This window comes from Pleurodeles waltl, chromosome 8 (genome assembly GCF_031143425.1).
Source record: "Pleurodeles waltl isolate 20211129_DDA chromosome 8, aPleWal1.hap1.20221129, whole genome shotgun sequence".
Lineage (NCBI taxonomy): Eukaryota > Metazoa > Chordata > Amphibia > Caudata > Salamandridae > Pleurodeles > Pleurodeles waltl.
The window spans coordinates 271,406,032-271,431,440 of NC_090447.1; the positions used below are offsets into that span (position 1 = coordinate 271,406,032).

General features: G+C 41.2%; 1 protein-coding gene across 3 annotated transcripts in view; it reads right to left on the reverse strand.

Annotated features, from left to right (window-relative positions):
- The window catches only part of ROBO1 (roundabout guidance receptor 1), a 1,423,180-nt gene that overhangs the window by 50,451 nt on the left and 1,347,320 nt on the right, over positions 1 to 25,409 (reverse strand). For all 3 annotated transcript variants that reach the window (XM_069204141.1, XM_069204140.1, XM_069204142.1), the window contains 4 exons: positions 24,029 to 24,226; positions 18,600 to 18,626; positions 14,767 to 14,809; positions 10,278 to 10,432 (listed from right to left, as the gene is read on the reverse strand). In XM_069204141.1, the coding sequence (XP_069060242.1) occupies positions 10,278 to 10,432; positions 14,767 to 14,809; positions 18,600 to 18,626; positions 24,029 to 24,226 (423 nt within the window). The remainder of the gene's footprint in view (positions 1 to 10,277; positions 10,433 to 14,766; positions 14,810 to 18,599; positions 18,627 to 24,028; positions 24,227 to 25,409) is intronic.

The window sequence follows — 25,409 nt, forward strand, 5'->3', positions numbered from 1 at the left end:
TGGTTTAAACCTGGCACTCTTAACCAGGTGTGCCTTCTTAGGGTGGTACTGGTACACATCTACCTACTGGCAGTATCTGCTGCATCCAAGGCTGACTTCAGGCACGTATTGGCTATATTTCACCCCTCCTGCATGATTGCTTTGGCCCTCCTCTTGTATTCCTCTGGAAGGTGTTGCATGAGGGACTCTATTGCGTCCCACTGTTGGTGGCCATATCTGTTCAACAATGCTTTTGAATTCATATTTCACCACTGTGTTGCAGCCTCCCTCTCTGTTTTCCTTCCCACCATGTTGAGTCTTTTGCTCTCTTGCTCAGATGGAGGACCAGTTTGTGTGGGAGCATTGCTGCATTTTCTTGCTGTAGATGACATTTTAGAGTCTGCTGGTGCATTCCCCTATACATACCTTTGGTCTTGGGTTGAGTTTTTTTTAATTTCTTCTCAACCATTGGAATAACTGCTTTTGCAGTGGCAGGTTCTCTAACAGCCTCCTTTCCCTGGTCCAGGATGCTGGGCAACATTGGTAAGTACAGGATACCCTTGGGAGCAAGCATTAAAGTTTCCAGAAAGAAACAAGTCTCCCTTTTCTTCATCCAGTTGTACACCATAGGTGTCAGCAGCCCTCTTGATAAGGATGTTGTACTTAGAGCGGTCATCTGGAAGTGAAGGCCTTAAGGAGTATATGTCCACCCCTTCTTTGGGGGAGTCTGTGTCCAGATAGTTCCATGTCTGTTCGTTGAACCCTCCAGCTCATTCAGTCTCTTGTGTTTCTTAGAACTGCTCCTTAAGTTCTTCCTCCTGTGGCTCTGGTGGTGAGAGAGCTTCTAAGGCAGACTGATGATCTTTGACATTGAAGGTCATCAAAGGTTTCATCGGAATTCAAAATTCCCTCGAGGAGTCTTTAAACTCTCTTTTTCTTTGTAGGAGTGCCCCCATTTTGGTCCCCAGCCTTGTCTTCTTCTTTTAGGCCTGCTGCACCTTCTGTTAGGCGCTGAGCATCGGTGAAGGTCTATTCTTGGTCATCGCTGGGTCTGTTGATGCTGAGGGTTTTGTGCCATCTTTTGACCCCTCTCAAATGGGTTGTAACGTCAAGGGTTTAAACAGTGTTGTGGCTGTTTTGGTATCCCCCATTCATGATCCATGGGCCTCTGAGTTTTGGATCACCTTCGGTCGATGTTTTCAGCACTGAGGTTGGACTTTTTGTATGAAGACTTAGAATGTTTGGTGCTTTTCAGCGGCTTTGTTGACTTATGGGCTTTTCTTTTAACATCTATCACCACTTTCCTTGCCCCCTTTGACCTCTCAGTGTCTGTGGAGGATTTTTCAGCATCTGAAACAGCTGTGTGCTGTTTTGGCTTGCTCGACATTTTAATCATTGTCACTGGACAGGCCATGGTGTAATGTTGTAGCCTTTGTCTTTGGCGTGCCTTCAAGGTCTTCGGCAAGCATGCTGCATAGGCCTCACAGTCCTCAACTGGGTGGTCCTTCATGAGACAGAGGTTACAGTTCTCATGGGGGTCTCTCTGTGTAAACCTTTGGTGGCATTTGGGGCAGAATTTAAAGTGCGTATTTTCCATGTCCCCTACCTGTCCTCATTCTACGACCACATGGCTGGCTCCAGCAAGGTCCCTCACCGAAAAAAGCAAGGAAAGAAGAGTCCCCTTCTCTCTCTCATCGTCCTTTCTTTGTGGTCTTTGGCGACTCTGTAGATTTTCTTGAAAAACTCAATATTTCTAAAAAAACTTTCAGAGTTCCTCTTTGACTTCCAGACCCAATGGCAGAAAAAAGAATCTGAAGATGCCCACTATGCACAGGAACATCTCTGGAGCACTGCCTGATGTCATACACGAGAAAGGCATACAACCAAATGGTGGTTAAAGACACCCACAACAAAGAAAACAAAAAAAGACAATGGAAGAAAGGTCATTTCAGGACCCAACCACTAGATGGCAGAATAATGTAAAGCATGTGCATCCAGAAAAGGATTCATGGTGCAAAATGATATATACAGGGAGTGCAGAATTATTAGGCAAATGAGTATTTTGACCACATCATCCTCTTTATGCATGTTGTCTTACTCCAAGCTGTATAGGCTCGAAAGCCTACTACCAATTAAGCATATTAGGTGATGTGCATCTCTGTAATGAGAAGGGGTGTGGTCTAATGACATCAACACCCTATATCAGGTGTGCATAATTATTAGGCAACTTCCTTTCCTTTGGCAAAATGGGTCAAAAGAAGGACTTGACAGGCTCAGAAAAGTCAAAAATAGTGAGATATCTTGCAGAGGGATGCAGCACTCTTAAAATTGCAAAGCTTCTGAAGCGTGATCATCGAACAATCAAGCGTTTCATTCAAAATAGTCAACAGGGTCGCAAGAAGCGTGTGGAAAAACCAAGGCGCAAAATAACTGCCCATGAACTGAGAAAAGTCAAGCGTGCAGCTGCCACGATGCCACTTGCCACCAGTTTGGCCATATTTCAGAGCTGCAACATCACTGGAGTGCCCAAAAGCACAAGGTGTGCAATACTCAGAGACATGGCCAAGGTAAGAAAGGCTGAAAGACGACCACCACTGAACAAGACACACAAGCTGAAACGTCAAGACTGGGCCAAGAAATATCTCAAGACTGATTTTTCTAAGGTTTTATGGACTGATGAAATGAGAGTGAGTCTTGATGGGCCAGATGGATGGGCCCGTGGCTGGATTGGTAAAGGGCAGAGAGCTCCAGTCCGACTCAGACGCCAGCAAGGTGGAGGTGGAGTACTGGTTTGGGCTGGTATCATCAAAGATGAGCTTGGGGGGCCTTTTCGGGTTGAGGATGGAGTCAAGCTCAACTCCCAGTCCTACTGCCAGTTCCTGGAAGACACCTTCTTCAAGCAGTGGTACAGGAAGAAGTCTGCATCCTTCAAGAAAAACATGATTTTCATGCAGGACAATGCTCCATCACACGCGTCCAAGTACTCCACAGCGTGGCTGGCAAGAAAGGGTATAAAAGAAGGAAATCTAATGACATGGCCTCCTTGTTCACCTGATCTGAACCCCATTGAGAACCTGTGGTCCATCATCAAATGTGAGATTTACAAGGAGGGAAAACAGTACACCTCTCTGAACAGTGTCTGGGAGGCTGTGGTTGCTGCTGCACGCAATGTTGATGGTGATCAGATCAAAACACTGACAGAATCCATGGATGGCAGGCTTTTGAGTGTCCTTGCAAAGAAAGGTGGCTATATTGGTCACTGATTTGTTTTTGTTTTGTTTTTGAATGTCAGAAATGTATATTTGTGAATGTTGAGATGTTATATTGGTTTCACTGGTAATAATAAATAATTGAAATGGGTATATATTTTTTTTTGTTAAGTTGCCTAATAATTATGCACAGTGATAGTCACCTGCACACACAGATATCCCCCTAACATAGCTAAAACTAAAAACAAACTAAAAACTACTTCCAAAAATATTCAGCTTTGATATTAATGAGTTTTTTGGGTTCATTGAGAACATGGTTGTTGTTCAATAATAAAATTAATCCTCAAAAATACAACTTGCCTAATAATTCTGCACTCCCTGTAATGTTACAAATACAAAGCCAATGATAGGTGACTCACTGGCAGTTTCTGCAGCATCAATTAATACATCAAAGCCAGTGATTATGTGCCATCAGTCCTTCTTGCATACTGGTTAAAGACTTCTTTCTTGCTCTTTTGGGAGAGACTGTAAAATTGGCAAACTGCCATAAAATGGCTGTACCAGGCACCACATACATTTCCAATTCATCTAAAGTGGGTTAACTGGCTTCTTCCTTGATTTGGTAAACATCAGAGCTTCCAGTTTTCCATGTGATTGTGCTACAAATGAGTATATACCTGCTAACCTTGTTGTCACTGGTCTGGCAGTGCCACAAAATTGTTCACACTGTCACACTGACTTGCAAACGCTATGAAACATAGTGAAAAACATATTCATTAGCTATACCAAAGATTCCTTAAGGAAAATAGAAGGAAGTATATGGGAGACAGATTTCTTAATGATAGCTCTCGACATAGCCCACTGCACACGTTAATGAGCTACAGGCAATAGAGTATTTTCTTAAGGAGCAATTGTTGAAATATGCAGAGCATAACAGAATGTTGATTGATTTTGTTCAATTTTGCTTGTACAATAACATCTTTATCTTCCAAGGACAGCATTATCGTCAAGTGCATGGGTCGGCCATGGGTACCTGCTTCACTCCCAGCTATGCAAATCTTTTTTCGTAAGCCGGTAGGAAAAGCAGGTAGCCTGGTCTAAGGCCAATTACATTTTGATAAGAAAATTGTAGTGTGGTATAGGTATACAGATGATCCCTTCCTTATTTGGAGGGGATCAAAAGAATCAGCTATTGAATATATATTCTGTTTTGAATAGCAACTCAATAAACTTACATGTTTCAGGGGAAATGAGTACTGATGCAGCTACATTTCTAGATCTCAAAGCATTTGTTGATCAAAAGAAAATCTGCACTAGACTATATAGAAAACCTATAGCGGGGAATTCCCTTATTTATGCAAAAAGCTGCCACCCAACAAATTTGAAGTGGAGTATCCCTCATAGGGAATTACTCTGCATTAAAAGGAACTGTACCAGAAAGGGGGATTTTAAACAAGCTACTACTGAAGCTACTCAGTGTTTTCAAGTAAGTGGTTAGCCTAGGAAAGTTTTAGAATAAGCCCTTGAAAGAATTAATCTGAAATCTAGACAAGATCACTTACAGGATGTATGGAAGAATAATGATGCTGATACTAAATTTAGGATAATCACAAGCTTTTCAAGTGATGCCCAAGTCATTATTAACATCATATGGACAAATTGACATATGTTGAAATCAGATCCAATCGTAGGATTGGAACTGACCAATCACCCACAAATTACCTATAGAAAAAATACATCAATTAGAGATCTTGTGGTACATGGCCATCTCCCTCAGGACGTCATCAAGGATACATTTAAAGAGGTGACTGTTTTTTCCCATGTACTAAATGTAAGACCTGTAGGAGCAGTTAGATAAGGTTTTGACATATGAAAATCTAGGATGCAAAACACATGTACTAAATGTAAGACCTGTAGGAGCAGTTAGATAAAGTTTTAACATATGAAAATCTAGGATACAAAACACCAAGACGAATTTCTAAGTTTATGAATTATAATACTGCTTTTGCCATCTACTGTTTAGTGTGTCCATGCCAAAAGAAGTACATTGGCGGTACCATACATCCGGTAAAAAGATGGATTCTGGAACACATGTCAGCTATTGATAATCAAGATTTCTCATATCCAGTAGCTAGACATTTTAAATTGTTTCATAAAAGTGATAGGAAACTATTGAAATTCTTCTGTATTGATTATAGACCCCAGGGAGAAACAGGAGGTGATTGAGAATTCCAATTAAGATGCTCAGAGTCCCGATATATTATCGAACCTCAGAAGAAAATGCCATTTGGACTTAACAGTGAGAAATAGTTGGCCATTCAATTGTGGTAGATCAGTAATTTGTGTAAATATTGACTGCAAAGGGATGGAATACTGATTGGTATTTGAGTAAAATGAATGTTATAAGATGGCGCAATAATGTTTTAATATTGTGAAATGAAAACAAATAATTTATAATGATGCAGAAGAAATGTCATAAGGTAGCGTTCGTAGTTTGATTTTGATAGGCCCATTTTGGGCATAATAACATCTTAATGTACAATGGGATCGACAAGGAAAAAGAAAGAATAAAGACACTGCACAAAGTTACCTGAAGGCAGACACTGTTTGATTTGAGTTACAGTGATTCTATTGTTTCAATTTGTCCCTTTTCAATGTTGCTGAAAATGAATTGACCAATCATGTGTATTTAAATGTGTGACTCGCTGTGAGATTCCAATACTGATAAAGACGCTCACCGGAAAGCGTCTGGTTATTTTGACCCACATTCAAACAAGGAATAAGTGCAGACCCGTTTATATTGTGGGAGATTAATTGTTATTTATTTATATATATATAAAATATCATATATCGTAAGTGTATGTGTGTATTTGTGTATATATATATATATATATATATATATATATATATATCACAAAGTTTCTTACCTGTAGTTGTAGTTTGCAGCTACAAGAATTTTCAGGATTGTAGGCTTCTTTGACGACAAAACATCCTTCACCCTTCTGTCTTTTCATGAAGCTTGTTTCTTTAAAGTTTTTTCAGCACTGAAAACTCTTTCTGGTGCTCCATGAGACTCCTTTTCATGGGGGTTTGCCTGCAGATGTCGAGCATTTTAACACCGGGACTCCTGTTTCTACCTGCGAGTCTGTTTTCTTTGACTCTGGTGTCTTAGCAGGGGTTGAAGGATCTATTACCTCTGATTTTCTGCTCTTCTTTGGGGCATCTTCTTAAACCTCAATGATCTCCGATCACGCTTCGAGCTTTTTCCTTCCACCCCTTTGGTAACATTTTTCTCATTATCACTTGAAAGTTCCAGATCTCTCAAATATGGAGTTTGTTTTTATCCCTGCAGGGTGTGATGGGCCACTATTTGTCTCCCTCTAACCCTTACCGTCTTCACTGTAAACATGGTGCAAGCGTTGCAATCTTCACTCCAGTGATCGATCGGGAGACTGAGGTTACACACTGGGTGTTATCCTTCTGTGCATATTTCTGATGACAATTTTTACAAAACAATAATTTGAGCTTTAACCTACAACAATCTCCAGTCTGTTTACTGTTGATGACGTTCTCATTCAATTTTACTCAAAACTTTCAACGTTTTTTCCCTTCTGTTGGAGACATCTCCGCAAGCATCCAGACCGAACAGCACAAAAAAATGAATCTGAAGATAGCAACCTCAGGTGGGTACATCTGGAGGAAGTACGACGACATCACAAAGGGGCATCAAATGTTGGTACCACCGACACCCACCAACAAATGTAGAAAGAAAAGATGGACTAACAATTTGGTGAAGTAATGGAGAATTCTGGACCCAACCAATAGATGGCAGAATAATGTGTAGCATGTTAATCCAGAAAAGAGTCATGCAGCATATATATCTCCCATTTTATGCTTTCAATTCAAAGTAGTGATGGCCTAATTGAGTTTGCATTTTAATCATCTGAGGTTAAAATGGTGTGCTGATGCTGCCAGGGCTGGTCATAATGTGTATTTAAATCATACTCATATATAGATTCTTTATCTGCCTCATATGCTGTGTCTAACCCATTGAAGAGTCACTGGGCCAGATGTACGTCCATTTCATTTTGAGAGTCTTTTTCTGAGTCGCATTTAAAAGACTCGCAAAATGAAACGTACAAATGTGTTTCAGACACACTTAGCAATTCCCAATGGGGTCGCAAAGACCTACCTCATCAATATTAATGAGGTAGGTCGCAATTTGCGACCTCATTGGGAATGGCCGCACTCATGGGGGTGGTGGCTGCTGGAGACAGCAGACCACCATGTCAATTTGAAATTGGTGTTAACTGGGATTGTTTTGTGACAGCATTCATGGTCGCAAAACAATCATACATACCATTCAGATTCAGTATTTGGAAGGGACACCCTGAACACACCCCTTCCTAATACCAAATCGCAAAACCCAAATTGCGATTCGGTAACAAGTTATTGAATTGCAATTTGAGGTTTGTACATCCTGCGAATCAGTCCATTTGCGACTAGAATTTTTTTTTGAACATATGGTCCACTGTCTACTAGCTGTGATGCCTGAAATACTGATATGGAGGAATCTGTCCAATCTAATATTTCTCAAGAGCTCTTTCAGTTATGCTTCTTGGGGTGAGAAGAGAAACTAAACCCTTTGTAAAATAGAATGTTGCCTTTTTTCCTACATCTCGATGTCAAATTATATTGGCATGGAAACTCTTAATTATGTGCTTAACCTAGATGGCTGATTCAGTATATAAAATGATTTTTGAGGGCCATCAATTTCTTTTATTTGAGGTGGAGTTGTTTAAACTTGCCCATTGACACCTACTGCTAGGTAGTGACTGTAGTGAAATACCTTCCTCGTCGCAATGTACAAGACTTAGAAGGTTTTGAAAATGCATTTATTCACTAAAAAGTGCTACTGAGACAGGCTGAGCAGCTCCAATGAAATCTTAACTCAAAAACCTAATCCCAATCTAAAAATAAAGTCAAGGAAAATGCGAAATATTCAGTGGTTCTTGGGCTAGTCATGTTTAATTTGAGTGTGGTTTCATATATGAGTAACTAAGTCTATGAATGGTGGAAGACAGAAATAATGACTGTGTCTGAGTAGAGAGCAGTGAATTAGACATTTCTGTGGTAACAATCAGTTTCATCTTCAGGCATAACTGTTTAATTTTTCAGTTTCAGTTTCATAGAGTGAGTTGTCTATCAGAATATTCAGCTGTAGTTAGGGCTGCAGTATGAATCTATATACTCTATCTCATGTTTCAATTACTTTGATTTCCCTTTACAAACTATTGTGTTCAGCTGTTCAAATTTTCCAAACAAATCATGGCCCTAGCAGTTTGATACTCATTTCCTAATGAGCTCAAGGGCCTCATTAGCAGTATGAGGTGCTATATAAATGAAACTACAACACAATAAAATATTCAGTTTGTATTTTTGGACCACAATCCAATTCCGTGTACAATTGAACATAACCAAGATTTCAGATCCACAAATGCAGTAGTTTGAAAAAGAAATGCCTAAGAGTGGAAATAGTATTTCCTTGTTAAATGGAGAGATACGCTCCCCTACATAGTGTATACTTAATCAATGCAAAAGTTATTCCTCTGATTTCACATCCATTTATATCATTTCTCTATTTGTGGAGTCAATTGAGATCGCACAGAGTCATCTTCGGGAAGCCTTGAGCCAAACAGTAATTTAAACAATGGTGAATGGCAGGAGAACATAACTTATAAAACAGGTAGGTAATAGACAACTCAACAGCACTCCTCCAGTAAATAATAAACCAATATTTGCAAAGCCAGTAGATGTTGCTTCTGACACTGGGATGCAAATCAACTGACTTTGCCAGTGCTTGTTTTTGGTTTTGCTATAGTTTATAACAAAAACATTTGTTATATGGAAGATGTCCATGCCATCTTGAAATTATTTTTCATCAAGCAACGAAAACAATTCCAAGATGACCGTCGGGCTTGTGCATCTACATGGGTATCTTGGAATGCTTCTTGTTATGCTTTCTAACACACATACAAAGAAGACTGGCCTATATGTGTGCATGTGTGTGTATGAGGAGCCATCATGGAATGGTATAAAACTCATCCATGTGTCTGCCTGTCCTGTATTAGCAGCAGGTGTTGGACAGAATCCCGATGGCATGAGGGTGTTTTTAAAAAAAAGACAAGTACAGGGAAGGGAAAGGGAAGTGAAGGGGGCCAAGGTGAGAAATGAGAGCATGAGAGAGAGAGAGAGAGACAGAGAGAGAGAAAGAGAGGAAATTAACCCCTTTTGCTCTGCACCTTAGGTCAGCCAATGAGCATGGGCAGCAGTCCCAAACTTGTCACAGAGTGGGATGGGGTCATTGAGACTGCTGACCCCACCCCAATCTGTGATGACGTGTCACCGATTGACACTCACCCCTGGCCGTTTCAGGGCCTAAAGCGGAAGCACCCTGGTTCAAGACAATGATTGACACTACTCCTCGTCACTTAGGGGGAGGGCCAATGAGGACCTTTGCTGAGCTGAGAAGGTCACACCCACAGGACCTCTGACCTCCTTAGCCTAACAAAGTTCAGCTCAGGCAACCAGGAGCCTGTGTAAATAGTGCATGTCTAGCTCCTGGATGCCGGACCTGAAAATGAAGAGTGTCTGTTGGGCTGACCTTTGCTCAGCCTGGCAGCCACTCTTTTTGGAAGGCAAAAGTCAAGGGGGCGAGGCCCCTCAGACCCAAAGGACAGGCCGCGGCTGGGTCTAACAGTGATGTGAATTTGGGTAGATGGGTTTAGACTGGTAAATCGTCTGGGAAAGGCAGTATGGAAATGATATGGCATGAGCAGGTAAAATTTGGAAGTGAGAAAAGGATATTGCCTATAATATTAAAGGAACTTTGCCATGCTTATGAAATTCATGCACACAAGTCTAGGCAATTGGTTAATGGTTAAAATAGAAAATGGCGAATGTGAGTACGACTGGAATATATCCTTTCATTTAATTCAACAAATGAAATAGCAAAGTTGTGTGACATTTTATGCAATATTAATAATCTTTATGTATTGCAGCATATCTTATAAAAGATAACTATCCCACCTGGCCGACTGTATGTTGCGAGATTACTGTCACTGTTTCCGCTGGCTGATGTGCAGCAGTTGATGGGGCATTCGGTGTGACTGTTGCCAGTGTTTGGCCAGGTGTCTGCAAGCCACGGCTGGGCAGCCGGGTCATTGATATTCAAAAGTCCAGGCCTGACAACGATATAAAAGTGCATTTTAAGAATATTTGAAAGCAGCATTACGTGTTACATTTTCTGCTATTGACTTTTGACATGCAGGCAAAAAAGATTAGTAAAACAAGAGACGCGTCATGTTTATGGGTTATAATATAACCCCCCATAACTGTAATTGACGTGTGTATTACTTAACATGTATATCTTTACCCTTCCCTTAAAGACCATTAATTACAACATTTCCCTATTGTCTTCTTCGAATCAACATGCAGTCTTCGCCATCCAAATAAACCAAACATTTCAATTATACAAAAGCCTTGGTAAATTAGCTAAACAAGACATCAACCTCAAAGTACAATTCGGCTGATCCATGCATCTGTCGTGCTTTCTATTCTTTGGATCATTGGGCCTGTGGTGTTTGCCTTTTACATAATGTTGTCCCCTAATTCAGTTGAAAGGATCAACCAAGTGCAGGCACCAAGAGTGAGTTGGCTTTACTTCCCATCTTCTCCCTCTGGCTATCCCGAATAAACATGCATTAATAATCTTAACTTCAAATGGCATGTCTGAATCTTTATTTAAAGAGAGATTTATTTAGCATTGATACAATACATGAATGGCACCAAACTGCTGGTTACAGAACAAGTGGAAAGATATCAGTCTGGCACAGTTAGCCATCTTTGCCTCAAAGATGCCTGTAGATGCATGTCTACCTGTTGAACGATGGATAAGCACAGCTCTAAGAGTAGCCCTCATGGGTTTGATCCCAGAAAACCCATGATTTCAGAATATTGTTGGACATAAATATTGTGTTCTAAATACTGTCTACATAAATATCGTTCCACTAGAGTTAATTATAGAAAATCAGCACCCATTATGACAATGTTTTTTTAATGATATTAAAACACAATATTTATGTGAGGCAATATTTCTGTATACAATATTCTGACATACAGGACCGGTGAAGATCCAAGTGTGCAATCTATGGTTAGTTAAACCAAGTATAATTGTGTAGTAACGATTTTTCCATTTTTGGTTTGAATTTTCTATAAAAAGGGATATATGTAAATGACAAATGCGTTGCTGTAATCACACTTGTGCACAGCATCATCCTGGCAATCTTTGGCTTCAGAATGACAATTGCTGACGTTACTGCATGTAAAAAAAAAAAAAATAGAAGACATCACCTCTTGATATCTCCAATATTTCTTACTTTCCTTTACTTCAGCTTGGTTCAATATCCCAATTTTTGAAGGAAAAACAAACAAGATGAGCGAGTGGTAGGATCAGGAAAGCAAATGAGAGGAATAGAGGGGACCATGTGAATATGTTAATCATTTAACATATGCTCAATTTAGTGTAAAATGTTCAATTTACATGGCAATGGTTTGGTCTCCAATTTTCTATTACAGGAAGCTTCATTCTGCCCTTCTATAATCCTGTCCAATCCATTCCTTGTTCCTAGTAAACACAAGCCCATTATCAAGCCTCTCACATTGCCTAGGCTTTAGTCTTCTTCGTGATCAACCACAGAGTTTATCTCAAAAGTAGATCTGCTTATTAAGAGCTTCGCTTTGCAGCATCATGAATCTTAGTTAGCTTGTGGCAAAGATCACTACTGCAAGCTAGTGGGAGTTGGTACAGGCTTCTTAGCCTTTGACTTTGTGCTCAACTACCCACTTCCTAACTCGACCTCTAGGGACAAAGGGACAATAGGCACATTCAGAAACTGAATGGAATTCAGCATTTTACTAGCCTATGTGAAGATAACCTCAGAGCCATTTTGGATGATGCAATATCAGAATCGGAGCCATGATCCACGCATGTATATAAAGGTGAACCTATCACCACTGACACCATTCTGTACGTAATTTAGTTTTGGTTGTGCAGAATGTTTTCACTACTTCCACAATCTAGTCTACCATTGTGTTAGTTGTGGAAGTATAATGTTCCTAATGACCTATGTGTGTATAGAGCCTTGTGCCTTCTCCCATCCCATTGTGCTACACACCAGGTGTCATTTTAAAGTCTGCTCGGAGCAGGCGTAAAAAATGTTGGAAAAAATGGCGCCATTTTTCCGGGCTTCCCTGCATCAGAACGCCCCCTTTGCATACATTATGTCTGACGCAGGCATAACTTGGAGCAAGGGGTTGCGAAGTAGTGCAAGCATTGTGCCGCTTTGTAAATAAGGTGCAGGGAAAAAGCCAACTTAGCGCCACCTTAGCGTAAAATAAATGATGCTATGGCAGTGCATGGTGGCTCTAGGAGCTTGTAACTATGCCACATAACCTGTAAAAGGTTATTACAAACTACCTTTCAGTTTTTTTCTGGCCCACCTTTGACCTTTGTCAGAAAGAAATAAAATCTTTATTTTGAGAATAAAACTGTTGCAAAAAGTCAATTAACATGATCCATGGATGACCCAGGCACAGTTGTGTACACATAAATGTCAGTTACGTGAGTTGTGTCCACAGACACCAATGGTGAGCTCTTGATCTATGTGCGCAGAGCAATGGTTTCCTATACAAAGGGACTGTCATAGAACAATCTACTCCAAGATCCATGCTCCGCTGAGGATACCACTCTCTCAATGACTGGCCCACCATATTCAGTACTCGCCAAGATGCCGCTAGTCTCTGCAGAGAGCGAATGCTACTTCGCGGGGCCAGGATAGCATTCTGCAGCGCTGACAACACAGCAGCAAATCAACCAGTAATAGATTTCGACTCAAATAGAACAAGGGAATGAACAAACAATCAGAACCCAATGCTTAATTTGTAAAATAGTAAGTGCCGGTGCTCAAAGTTAATCTTAGAAGCCCAGGGAGGGCACTGCGAAATGTTACGTTTTCCGAATACCACGGGTGCCTAATCCTGATTCTACCGTATGCCTCTTTCCTCCACCGCTATACACTTCCTTCCTCTTCATCCCACTCGTGAAGGTTCTTTTCATCAATGCTTCCTCCTCCTCTCATTGTTTTTCTTTCACCCTTTCCATTCTTCTTTCATTTTCTGCTTTTCTCTCTTGTTCTGGGCCAAACATGAGTGCCCCTGGGCCCCACCTGCCACCACATTCCTAAATGACCGCTGCCCTGACGGCAATGACTGTAGGCAATGTGTTCATGGCCATACTAACAGCTCCCACATGCACGCCACCGCCCAGCACAACAGACTGACAGGGTGTGCATGCTCTTCAGTCTGAGTTATATTTTTATTTTAGCTCAGTATTTCCCAACATTAGTACTTCTGTGGACCCCCACTTTATCATTACTGGAACCCAGGGACCCTCACTGAATCTTATTGGAATCCAGACCCGCCAAATGAGTCATTACTGAAAGCTGGGGACCTAATCTCTTAATATTATTTGATTTTTTAAGCAGTTGCGGACCCCCGCGGAGGCTTGGCGGCACTCTCAAGTATACCGAAATATTTCCCTTTAGTTTCTGTTTAAATATTGAGGATCTTGTTTTCAAGGCCCTTGAGCCCCCGGTGCGTCTCTTTCTCCCATAAAATAAGTGACGCACGGACGGTGCAGGGGGCTTGTAAAGAAGCCCCTGAGTATTTTATGCAACACATGAAATCCAGCCAGCCTCGCAACCACCTAATTACGCTGTATTTCTCCTTGAGTGCAAGACTTGGAACGGTCCCTTCTAATACACCGGCCTTGCTTTGAAAAGATCGAGCTATACAATGGAAAAACGTCAACCTTGAAAAGACTGAACATGAAACATTGACAGGGTCTGCACAACAAAGGTTAACGATGGTTAATTTTAAAATTATAATAGCTAACACTTTTCTGTCTACACGCCGATCGATCAAGAAAAAATGCATTCGGGTTTTGAAAATATTCCGCTGCGAGACCTCATTTCTACATCCCAGAAAAGACCTGCTGTAATCAGCAAAAAATTCTAAAAAATAGTTCCTACATATCACCAGGTTCTCAAATCTTCACAAATTTCAGGGCATGATCGCTCTGACTTCACTAATCGTCAGCCTTGGTCTGAAACGTTTCTATTTCAAGTAAAACATCTCCCTCAAGTGGTTGAATGTGGAGTTGCAGCCTTTTCTTCAGCGATGCAAAATAAACACAGAATATAGGCTGGTATAATCTAGGCAGCTACTTGCTATGAAAAGCAAGCTAAAAGAAAACCTGAATACATGCTAAGTAACAAGTAAATGTAAGCAGTCAGGGCTATTAAAAAAATGGAATAGATGAAGAATGGGTTAGACATAAAAAGATCTGAACTCCCACTACAATTTTTGTAGATTCATTTGGGTGTTTTAAATGCTCTTCATTGAAAAATATTATTTTGAATAATAAAATACAAACTGCAAAAAATAAAAAATATCTTACCTGCCCGCGCTACTCACAGCTTCTCCCCCTCTTTGGTAGGCCACTACAATAGAAACAGTACGTTGATTATGGGAAGGAATTAAACAGTATACACACAATTAGCATGGAAGTGAACTGCGCCCAATGATATATCTCTCCATACATCGCACCTAAACCAGTCCACATCAAATAATGCAACATTCTCAAAACATGCACATTGTATATTCAACGTGCAAATGGTAAAACAGTGCTCATATATATGTACTCTCTCTAGAAGCAAAAAGGCACAGAAAAATATGTTTTAAACAAAATACCTAGGCACAAAATCTCAACTGAAACTGCAATCGGGAAAAGAGTGGAGTAAGGAGATTTCTAATTATGATTATTTTTAAAATGCACCTTTGCTGCTTCACAAACATATCCATGTGCTTTGTCCACATATGCACATAGCACAAGATAATGAGGATAATGGAATACTAGAGTGGATTAGTGGCTCCAGTCTCATGATAATGCCAACTTCCTTTGTGCTTCTCTGAATCGCGGGTTTAAATAATTTCTTCAAGGCATTGTCTTACTCTTCAGCCAGACTCACCATGTCTATCACCTATTTTTGTCTACTCCTCACCTCACCTACCTACTTCCCATTCTTGGCAAGTAATGCTCGCTGCAGTTAATTTGCAAAAGGCAGAAGTTGGAAGTGTGGAAAAAAAAATATATATATGTATATATATATATTTATATATATTTACTCTAAGAGATTTGGAAGTTATTAAAGATCAGTAAATCAAAATATATATAGTCTTACTGTTTGATAAAACATATCTCACAGAATAGGGGAAAGTAATGTTCCCATTAAGTCCTGTGTGGATTGTACCCTGCTCAAATCTTCACATTAGCTTTAAGTTTTAATTTTAGAAGCCAGTGAAAAGCAAAACAAAGCATCCCCTCCATTATGCAGTTGCACCTTGGTGCTTACTCCTTCCACACTTCCCTTGACCGGATAAGCCTGCCTAAAAGATGGCATCAAGAGTCTGTGTTGAGGCCAGCTGGGGATAAAAGCTTTGTTTAGCTTGTGCTAAAGTATTCAATAATTCACTTGATAAACCATTGTGGGCCGGACTTTGCGGCTGCTAGTGGGACATACATAGCTGAAACTTATACAGAGTTGTTGTTCAAAAAAACACGGCAATTTTCTCAGAATGCACTTGTGTGTTTCAGTAATATGTTCCCATCATATTACCACTAACATGCTGTCACTCACACTGACACATCCTAGAACTTTATTGCATGATGTTTTGCCAACAGAATGTGGCACCAGCTCAGGAGAGACTAAAACAATTCTGGATCTTGCAATTTTGCAGAAGGCCGACAGTAAGTCTAGGGCCGACTATTGCTTTATTTATTTAGAATGTGCTAAAAGATCCCTTTTTTTACACAGTTGTTGATTCTCGTAAGGATTAGTTTAATATGTGCAACCTTCTTCAGGACAACTCTGGACTTGCACTAGGATCCCCTTCACTCCTGCTAATGGTATGCACTTTTAGCAAACAGCACAATTATGAGCTGATAATACTGAGCGGCACTATAAAGAAGTGGGGAGCTGGGAATGAGTAAGATCAACTTTGTCTGTTTTTGCACCTGACAAATTAGATATAGGTTTGGTTTCATGACACCTTGCTGCACAAGCACTACTGTACAATGGAAGTATTTCAGAAGCAGTAAATATGTAAAAATCTGAAGATGGTGACCACACACAGGAAAGTCCGGGTATCATCTAATTCATACAGGGGATGGACTTAACACCCCATGGTGGTTGACCGAAACTACAAAAAAAAGAATGAAAAAATAAGTACAACCATGTTTCTGGACCGAACCAATAGTTGAAGAAATATACGACCATCATGTGAATTCAGAAAAGGGTTCATGCTGCGAAACCTAATATGTTGGCTAAGTAAATCTGCTTCAAGACAATGTATGAACCACAGTGTTGACTTTATTAGTGAATGAATTGAAAATATATAGTTTATGTGTGATGAAGCCTAGTTAACACTAGTCTCTCAAGAGCCAAACAATAAAAAAGTGGGGTCAGTACAAGTTATAAAGCTTCAATATACATCTAACTAGTTAGATATGTCCAATATTTTTAGTTAGATCTAACTGTGATAACACGTCTTTGTATATGTTCTAAGCATGAACATGACTGAAATCACCAGCGACCTACCCATTCCCGTTGGATACCTTCTTTATACAGAACAGTGACCCAGACATTTTCCATGTCATTTTACTCAGTACACCTCCTTGATACGTTTGGGTGATTTTCTCACGCCAGAAAAAATGAAAAAACACAAATAAACAAGCCCTCCATTGCGGAAAACCTCACCCAGAGGAATGATTCTACAGCCTGCACAGTTGGATGGTGTGGAGATTTTGATATAAAACGTTATGATATTTTATTAAGATGTTTACATTGTTAAATGTGAACATTACGCATACTATCGAGGTCAACATTTTTAGGCAGGAAAGCAGAGCTATTATCAGTGTTTTTTTGGGTGGTTACAATCCTTTTGAGAACTTGCATGCTGGTGCGCTGTGGTGTATTTATTGCTGATTTCTCTGGTTTTAATGCAAAATTCAGTGAAGAAATGTATTTAAAGAAACTTTTTGACTACAGCATCATCCATAAAATACATCTCAAAATTAGGTTACAGGCTTTTTTTCTGTGCTTACAGAAATGAAACTCAAGAGAGTCTCCGTCCCATCGTACATTACTTAGCAGCACATTTTCCCTTCAAGCGTCCTACAATTGGCACTAATTGGACATAACTTCAAGGGCGCCTCCATGGAGATAGGGCCAAGGAAACCAAGGAATGTCTTCAAATAGACAGGGGCTGAGCACAGACCTACTGCCAGCACATGCAGCAGAAATATACATGATATCTGTAAGCAGTCGGTGCACATGTCTGTACAGCTAGGCTGCAGCCTCTTTCTAAAGGGAGCCTTATCAGTTCTGTACTTCAGCAGGGATTTGTAGCACAGCCTGAGATGTTTAATGAGAAGTTGCATAAGCACAGCTTCTGCCTGGCCCTGGTTCTTGGCTGAAATCCTTCAATAAAGGGCTGTTGGCGGTTGTGTGGTGCAGGGGCTTTATCTTTTCTCCTGTACAGAGCTTTAGAAAGGGCTAAGGGAATGGACTTCACAGCACATGCTGATGGGTTCCATAGGTATGCACAACCTAACTTGGAATGTGCTCAGAAGGCAGCCAAAATGTGCTCTTTAGAAGAATTCCAAGCAGGCAGCCTGCACGCCAGAGATAACTGCCTGCAGTGATTACAATAACAGGATTAAGCCCTAAGAGGCCAGGCTAAGTCTTTGACTAAAGGTAGCGCTCTGGAAGGGGGGCTGCCACCAGTCAAGCTGAACTGAGCTACTAAGATACTGGCCAAGCAGAAAAAAGAAAAGTTTATCTTCCTACTCCGGGTGTTGCTGGCTTCTTTAAAAATGTCTCCCTTGCAGCAAACTTGCACTGCTGCAAAATACAAAGTTTATATTTAATTTAAAACAAAAAGGGCGGTGGTTGCTCGACAAACACATACAAACACTGCCAATAACGAGGAAACCATGAATAATAAATACATCCTTGTAATGAACCAATCAGTATATATATATATATATATATATATATATATATATATATATATTCCAAAATTTTGACCTGGGAGTGAATAGACAACCATTACAAAATTACTAATGATTCACTGCGACCATAGAGTGCAGAAATATAACAAATAAACGCTACATTGTTAAAAACAAATTGGCAAAACAATAAAAGTAGAAGCATAACACAAATTTTATACCTGTTGGTGTGAAGGTGAAAGAGGGGACTGAAAAAAAAAAAAAACATACATTGGTTATTAGACTGACGGGAGGAATGAAACTCGTCATATTAGTATAAATCAAGCAGACAGCTTCACATAAAAACGTGTAAATAACGAGACATGTGGTTGCCTCCCTCTGACAGGTGGAGGCAGTCAAACCTCCGATCACGAGATAAACCTGTCTGCGCTGGCACCGCCTTGTGACTAATGACATCCTAATTGACTCATTAGGAGGCGAAGGGTTGCCGAGCCTTCACATGACCCTCAAAGTACCTTTGAAAAATCTGTTGGCTGAGTTCAGCAATTTTTCAACACCAGATGCTAACTTTATCAGTTCTTTTAAAGAGTTCCTTTATCCACGAGCACATTTAAGGAAGCATATTTCCCCGACGTGTAATTTTCCAGAGCATCTAAACTGTTCTTCCTGGAACAATTAATGCATATGGTTTCAATCTACAAACACATATAATTACAAAGATAACTTCTAAGTGAGCTACTCTTCATCATTTCTACTTTGACTTGCTATCTTCTAAACGCCAAGCTTTCCCAGATGTCTGCATATACGACCCCAGAAGGAGATACATTGATGGTGCCGACAATTCTGCACAGTTTTGCTTTGTTGTGATGTCTTCTGGTACATGGGCACTCGGTCTGCCTGATGGATGAAGGCACGAGTGTGTTTCCTCATTCCAGGGTGCAACTCACTGTTCACTACCAACACACATTTTACTCACAATTAGACTCCATATTTCAGTCACCACACTTGAGAACGCACTTTAGTCATCCTCTCACCATATGACTGCACTCACACTTTGCAACCAACACTTCATTTCCTCCACTCCACAAATAAATGCACACACGTATATTCCTGACCACAAAGATAAACTTACAATCGTAACATATGTATGTGCACTGCATGTCACACATGTTAACCCAGCGGACACGGAAAGTGCGTAGATCCCTAGTTCTGTGATTTGATGCAGTGGTCGTTAAGTGTCCCCTCCTTGTGTTCACTCGTTTTGTTTACAGCATTGTTAGTTATTTGTGTGGTACTCCCCTTGGGTCAACCGCCATGTGTCCGCCATTAGGTACCCAGCTAACCCTCACAGTTATTGTGTTCCTTTTATTACAATGCATGCGTGCTTGTAACCATCATATGCGCTTGTAACCATTCTGACATAATTTTCTCATCACTGTCGATCCCTCCTTCGAATGTTCTTCATTTTATTATATCAAGGAACATGCTAGGAACACTTCAATCTTTTTTGCGACTTCTATTTTTAAAGGACTGAGAGTGCCCAGGCAGGAAGAGGACAGCTCCTCAGCAGCACAGACTGCGCAAAAGACACGAATTGAAATGTATACATAAGTAGCTCTTTATAGCTAACTAAATGTCAAACACTCAGAGCGTTGGAAGTTGTACAACCAATCAGATTGTTTCCCTTACACGTAATAAATACTCATAGGTAGCCTGTTCAGAAGCATTCCGAGGATGCCAGCTCGCTTACTCCCCAGAGGGGTCTGCACCGGTGAGCTTCGGTGCACCAGCGCCACCCCATAAATGTCTCCTGCCCGCTCCCATTCAGCTCATTTTAGCCCCATAAGTAAACAAATTAGACACACTAATGGGAGCAGGGAACAAAGGCTTCTCACACCATGCGTCCCTGGCTCCAGAACCCACCCCCTCTTTGAGATGGCTCCCCCTTACTTCTTTATCAATACATAAGAATATTCAATTATACTATATACTTCTGAAGTTACTAAATATCCTAACATCTCTAGAGTAATGACTGCATTCCAGTGCTCATTTTTAATGTGTTTCTAGAACCCACAGTTTCTTAGACAGTGCATGAGGTTCAATGGGTTTCATTAGTCAACCCTCACATGTATTTACTGAAACCTGCACCAAGCGCCATTCATAGGAGGGAAGGAACAGTTTTTTCGCATTCACTTAGTATTTCAGAGGAGGATTTAAACTCTGGAATCTTTAAAACGTTCATGTTGAAAGATATGACAAAACTTGGGGGTACAGCAGATCATCACTGGTGGGCAACAAACGAAAGCACTGTCTGTATCACTATTTGCCCAGAACTACAAGTAAAGTGGAAACAGGCTCTAAGATGAGTTCTAATGAGGCCATACTAATGAAATACACAATTTGTGCTACACACGGCATAATATAACATGACATAATGGCATGATGTGTGGACACAAACTTGCCTCAGAGAAGAGATAGTATGAGGTGTGGACAGGAAGTTGCCGCAGGGAAGAGAGATAGTAGTGTGGAGCTGTACACACTACAATTCTCTAAAGACTAACGTATGCAAATATCATAAAAAAATCGGCAATTCACCTCACAGAGTTAACGTAGGATAGAAGCCAAAGTCGTAGTCTATGGGGGTGTGTTTGCAGCCTAGGCAATCAATGAGCCCTGGAAAATTGTAGCATGATTCATAAAGCATTAACCACACTGCAGTGAGAAATCATATCTTCAATATTTCTGACTATCTGCAAGTAGCACTTAGTGACAGAAGCTGCAACCTCCTGCTCCGCATTTGCGTCAAAATGGCGGCTTTATCATCTACGCCAGATGGGCGACGGAAGGCTGCTTCAATTTCATTTTTCTGCGAGTATTGGAGGCAGTGAATCCTAAATGGAGGAAAGCATGCCAAGCTTAATGCGGAAGGATGTGGTACACCTAACCTCTAAATACGCATATTCTCCAGATTTCAGAATAGCATGCGTGATTCAGTCTCCTTTGTTGGTTAGTGCCTGCAGGGGCTTCAACTAGGCGCACAATTCATGCGGCATACGGCACAATGTGACAAAGACTTCCTTTATATCACATTCTGACTGTCGCTAACCCTCTATTTCAAAACAGACTCCGCGAACAAAAACAAGACCTCACTTCTGCTCATAGGCTGTCCTTCACCTGAAGCACAGACGCTTCTCATCCAGGAATTCTATTGTGCTTTATTTGTGTGAGGCCTTTTCAAACAGTCAGTGCAATTTATCAAGATTCCGAAAAACATACAGAACCATAGTACCAAGGACTCATAAAACCGAGAGATGCACGGAGAGCTAGGGCGTTTGAAAAGGGAAAGAAGTGGCTCAAAAGGAGTTCGAGTCACAAGGACGTAGGATGGAGACAAAGGTGAAACATTATTGTTGTCACATTGGCTCGAGGACCAATTACGTAATCCAAGAGACTTTTGCAAGGGGTTCAGAGGCACATGATGTGGTGGTGTGGAGCTGAAGACAAGCTGAGTTGTAACAAACAAACGCCTTTCTCAACGCTTACTCCTTGCTGAAAGGTGTTGGGAGTTCAATGGTGCTGGAGAATGTGTGCATTCCTACGTGCATGTGTGTGAAGCGGAGGTGATGCAGGCCAGGAGGGAATGAAAGCAAGTGCCTACTAAGGTGAAGTTTAAGATGAAAATATGCAGTCTTGCTGAGTAGCAGATTCCTGGTTTCTTTTTAAATCATACATTCAGCAACTACATTATTTGCAGAAACTGACTGAAGCACTTTGGACCTTGCGATGTGTAGAAAAGCACTATACAAATGCTAAAACAAAACGAAGTACATTTCCAAGTTAATTGCAAGCAAACCTATATCTGTATTAGATGTGTTATGTGCCACAGGACTTGTGTACCCAAAGTGAACATAACGCCTATCAACTACTTTATGATCCTTCAACATGTATTAGAACATTAGCATTTTGAGACCTCCAATGAAGACAAAGGGCCTCCTTATGAGTTTGGCAACCCAGGGACCGACAAACTTGCGGTGGCTGTCCGACTGCCGCAATCCTGGCAGTCGGTCCTTCTGATTACGATCCTGTAGATCAGACTGCAGCGATACCGCCGCCCCCGCCGGGATCACGGATCCTGATGGGTTGGCAGCAGTGAAAGTCGTGGTCAGCCAAGGTGGTGCCATGCTAATCATGACATTCCTTTCCGCCAGCCTTTTCATGGTATTGTCCACACCATGAAGAGGCTGGAGAAAAGGCAGAGTTAGAAGCCACGGACGGGCCCCTGCACTCCCCATGACCATGTTGTGGGCAGTGCAGGGACCCCCCTGTCAGCACCCTCAGAATGCGCACTGTCTGCCATGGCAGACAGTGCACATTCCAAGGGTGCTGTGGGAGATGGCATGGGCCTCAGCTCCATGAGGGAACCAAGGCAAATGCCACCTCACTGTTTCCACTGGATGGACCGACGGAAACATCGTAATACAACGTTCCCGCCGGTCAGCTCACTGGAAACATGGTAATATGATGGTTGTGAGGCCACATACCCACCGCCGTATTGGAGTTCGGGCATTCAACCACTGAACTTGTAATACTACCCTAAGTATCTCAGGGCTAATATGGCTGGTATAAGCCTTTTGCTCCATCATTCTAATGTTTGTCTTTCTGTTTCTCCCTTTTTAACTTAAAACATTCTACCTGCAAAGGGTGGAATGTTATAATAGCCTTATAGCTGTCCTGCCTCAGTTTTGTACTAGTTGTTAAAAGCCCTCTCCCTTACAATAAAACCCCTCCTGCAGCTTGGGCCTATCACTCTGGTTCAGGACCTTTAACGTGGCATAGCCCTCAGCAGCAAGCTATAAGGCTATACTGAGACATCTTAACGCAAGAAGTAGTCAGTCACGGCGGGCGACTCGGCATGATGGTGGGGCAGGGGCACGGGGAGGTCTGACAAATATATATATGTAAAGACATTTAAAAAATAATCTACATACCTTGTAGCTGCGCTGCTCCCCCGTCACGGCCGTCGCACTCCAGGCACAGGCTCCCAGCCGTCCCTGCGCCAATCATGATGCTGCTCAGAGCAGCGTTATGATTGGCTGGAACCGCCCCGGCTGGGTACTCCAGCACAGAATGGGAGCCTGTGCAGGGTCTCTCCAACTCAGAACCACAGTGCCGAGACGGCCGGCCAAACATACAGGTGCACTGGGTGGGTGGAGTGCTCTTTGCACTCCTCTCATGCTCGTCGCCCCCATGGCCCCACCCCTTTAAAAACAAACAACAATAAACAGCATTTATTGTCGTTTTGTTTGTAAAGGTTGCAACTCCTGCTGCTGCTGGTGGGGGGTGACGCTCCTCAGCCCTAACGGAGAAGCCTCCCCTGGCAGTAGTGCTCTACTGATTCCAGTGGTTAATACAATATTATAGTGCACTTTGCATGGCATATCTTAAGCTGGCCCCCACATTACTGAGGTAGACCACATGGTGAATCATTGAAACCAGTGACATTGATTAAAACATTTCTGGAATTAAAATGACTTCTACAGCTGGCATCCCACAGACCACATTCCTAAGAACACCACATTAACATAGCTAAAGGAGCATGCTCCTGAGAAATTGTGCTTTATACAAGCAAATAAAATGCAACAAACCTCACCTTTTCTGATTCCTGCATAGGTACTGGTGAGACCACTTCGCTTCTTCCGGTGACGATACAGCCAGATGCTGAACACCATCAGAATGATCCAGCAGGCGGCACCAATTCCAGCAATGAAAGCAGGCTGCTTCACTACATCGGATATTTGTTGGGCGAGGCTGACTTGGTCACCAGGTGGCACAGGGTTTCCAAAAGAATCTGGATGACATTTAAATAAAAACAATGATTGAAATACATGTAACACTCTAATGATCTTCCTGCGCATTTCACATCTTTACCCAATAAACTGTGGTCACAAACAATCTAAATCTGATAGGATAAAATATTATACAAGAACTAATTCAATTCTGATTCATCCATAAGAATTCTCATTTATGACTCCTCAATCAGAATTCGGAAAGCTCATTGACATGTGTAACAGCTTCAATCGACAAGCAATTCTTTGACAGATTGTCCTGGGAAACTACCATAGACAAACCACATTTAATCGAAATGTCAATAAACATTGGCGTTTTCGGTCATTTTGAGGGAAACACGTGCTGTGATTTATTGCCTTAGATATCCACAAAGGCACAGGCATCAAGGTTGTGCACCTCCCAGAGGATAAGACGTGCTGGCAGATTTACAAGGATTGTTAAAAAGAGAAAAGATGAGGCTGATGGTGTTAGAGGAGAGTTTGTATGTCAGAACCAAAATCCTCCAATTTAAATACGGACATCTTCTCTTAGAGCCTTTTTCTACCTTTTAGATGGGCATAATGCTGCTGCAGGGTTCATCTATGTGTTGGACAGGATGTCAGTGCACTGCACAGGAAGACAAATGAACATCACTCAAAACATAGGGGCCCATATTTATACTTTTTTAGCGCCGGATTTGCGCAGTTTTTTACCCAAAAACAGGGCAAACGTACAAAATACAATTGTATTTTGCAAGTTTGCGCCGCTTTGCGTCAAAAAATGATGCAAATGCGGCGCTAAAAAAAGTATAAATATGGGCCATAAGATCTTATACCTAGAGATATAAAGAAGGCTGTAAGGCATGATACTCATAACCAAAGAGGTGTCATAACATGTAGAGATGCCCACTTAAGCGTGTGTACAGTGCAACTAACCATATATATGATGAAATCAAGTAACATGGGACGTGATGACACAGCAGAGACAGAATCTTGATGTTATAGTAAGAAGATTCGGAAACAGTGATACCCATTAATATTTTTTGAGAAAGTATAAGAGTGGTGACAGGAGTGTAGACTTACCGTGTGAGAAGGATAAAAAAAGGTAGAAAAGCCTTCTGGGCTTGTACCAGACATGGAATCTGTGATTTCTATTTGTGAACGAGTTTCATATACAGAATGACTGTAGGGCAGATGTTTACATAA